We start from the raw sequence: 1265 nt of genomic DNA, 5'->3' as shown, positions 1-1265 counted from the left end.
GATCCCAGCCCAGGTGAGGACGCCCCAGGTGCGCCCCCCGCCCCACAGAAGCCCCATTCGAGCTGGGGGTCGCAGCCGGGGGGGGGTCGCGGCCCCTCACCCGTCGTTGTTGAGGTCGGCCAGGGCGAGGGCGCTGCCGAAGTAGGAGCCGACCTGGGGCCCGGGGAGCAGCAGGCTCCGGTTGAGCGCCTGCCGGGCCCCGCGGCTCAGCAGCAGCACGGCCCCCGTGTGCCGGTACCGGGGCGCGCCCGTCACCAGCGTCACCGCGTCCTGCTGCAGCACCGCGCTGCCCACCTCGGCCGTGTACCCTGCGGGACCCCCGACATCCCCTCAGATCCCCCCGAGCCCCTCCAGACCCCGGGGTATCTCGGGGGGAGCGCTGGGAACCGCTCACAGCATCCCTAAGTGTCCCTAAGTGTCCCTAAGCGTCCCTAAGTGTCCCTAAGTGTTCCCAAGTGTCCCTAAGTGTCCCTAAGTGTTCCCAAGTGTTCCCAAGTGTCTCCCGCGCCTTTAACATCCACACCCCAAACCCACAACGCCCGAAGCTCCTCCACACCCCAAACCACCACCCCAATCTCCCTCCGTGTTCCTGAACACCCCAATGTCACCCCCAATGCCACCCCCAATGTCACCCCCAATGTCACCACTGCCCCCCCACTCTCACCACCCTCGGGGGGTCTTCCAGCCTCCCTGAGCACCCCTTTAACACCCCCCACAACATTCCCCCTAAATCCATCCCCTCCAAACCCGCTCACCCCAAACCCCCCCGCCCCGCCACCCCCCACCTATGTAGGTGTTGCCGTTCCTCTTGTTGGGGTAGGAGAAGTCGTGCAGGTCCCACATCTCCCTCTGGAGCATGTAATCGGTGCCTGCAGTGGGGCAGGGGGTCAGCCCCACAGCGGGGTGGGGGTCCCGCGGGGGGCAAGGAGGACCCCCGGGAAAAGGGGTGCCCGGTGGGGTGACCCCGGGCTGGCGGGGCCCCCCGGGACCCTCACCCTGCCAGTTGTAGGCTCCCGGTGCCCCAAAGTAGATGATGTTGGCGCTGAAGCCGGCGCTGGTGCCCATCTGGCACATGCCGGTCTCGTCGGTGTCGGTGTTGGCGTTGCACATCTCGTTGTGGTACGTCTGCCACTCGTCACCCAGGTCCAGGCGCAGGTCATTGCCCCGCACGTAGCACCGGCCCACCATGCGCCGCTGGGCCTCGGCACCCGACCACAGCACCCGCGTGTAGCGATGGGCACAGGCCTGGGGACACGGACAGGGAC

General features: G+C 67.9%; 1 protein-coding gene across 1 annotated transcript in view; it reads right to left on the bottom strand.

Annotated features, from left to right (window-relative positions):
- Window positions 1-1265, bottom strand: part of ITGA3 (integrin subunit alpha 3) — a 10868-nt gene that overhangs the window by 7828 nt on the left and 1775 nt on the right. Inside the window, exons 3-5 of the mRNA XM_015615800.3 lie at window positions 996-1245; window positions 786-869; window positions 101-308 (exon numbers count right to left, since the gene is read on the bottom strand). Of these exons, the coding sequence (XP_015471286.1) occupies window positions 101-308; window positions 786-869; window positions 996-1245 (542 nt within the window). The remainder of the gene's footprint in view (window positions 1-100; window positions 309-785; window positions 870-995; window positions 1246-1265) is intronic.

The sequence above is a fragment of the Parus major genome, unplaced genomic scaffold (genome assembly GCF_001522545.3).
Source record: "Parus major isolate Abel unplaced genomic scaffold, Parus_major1.1 Scaffold273, whole genome shotgun sequence".
NCBI lineage: Eukaryota > Metazoa > Chordata > Aves > Passeriformes > Paridae > Parus > Parus major.
This window is presented reverse-complemented; position numbering and strand designations above follow the sequence as displayed.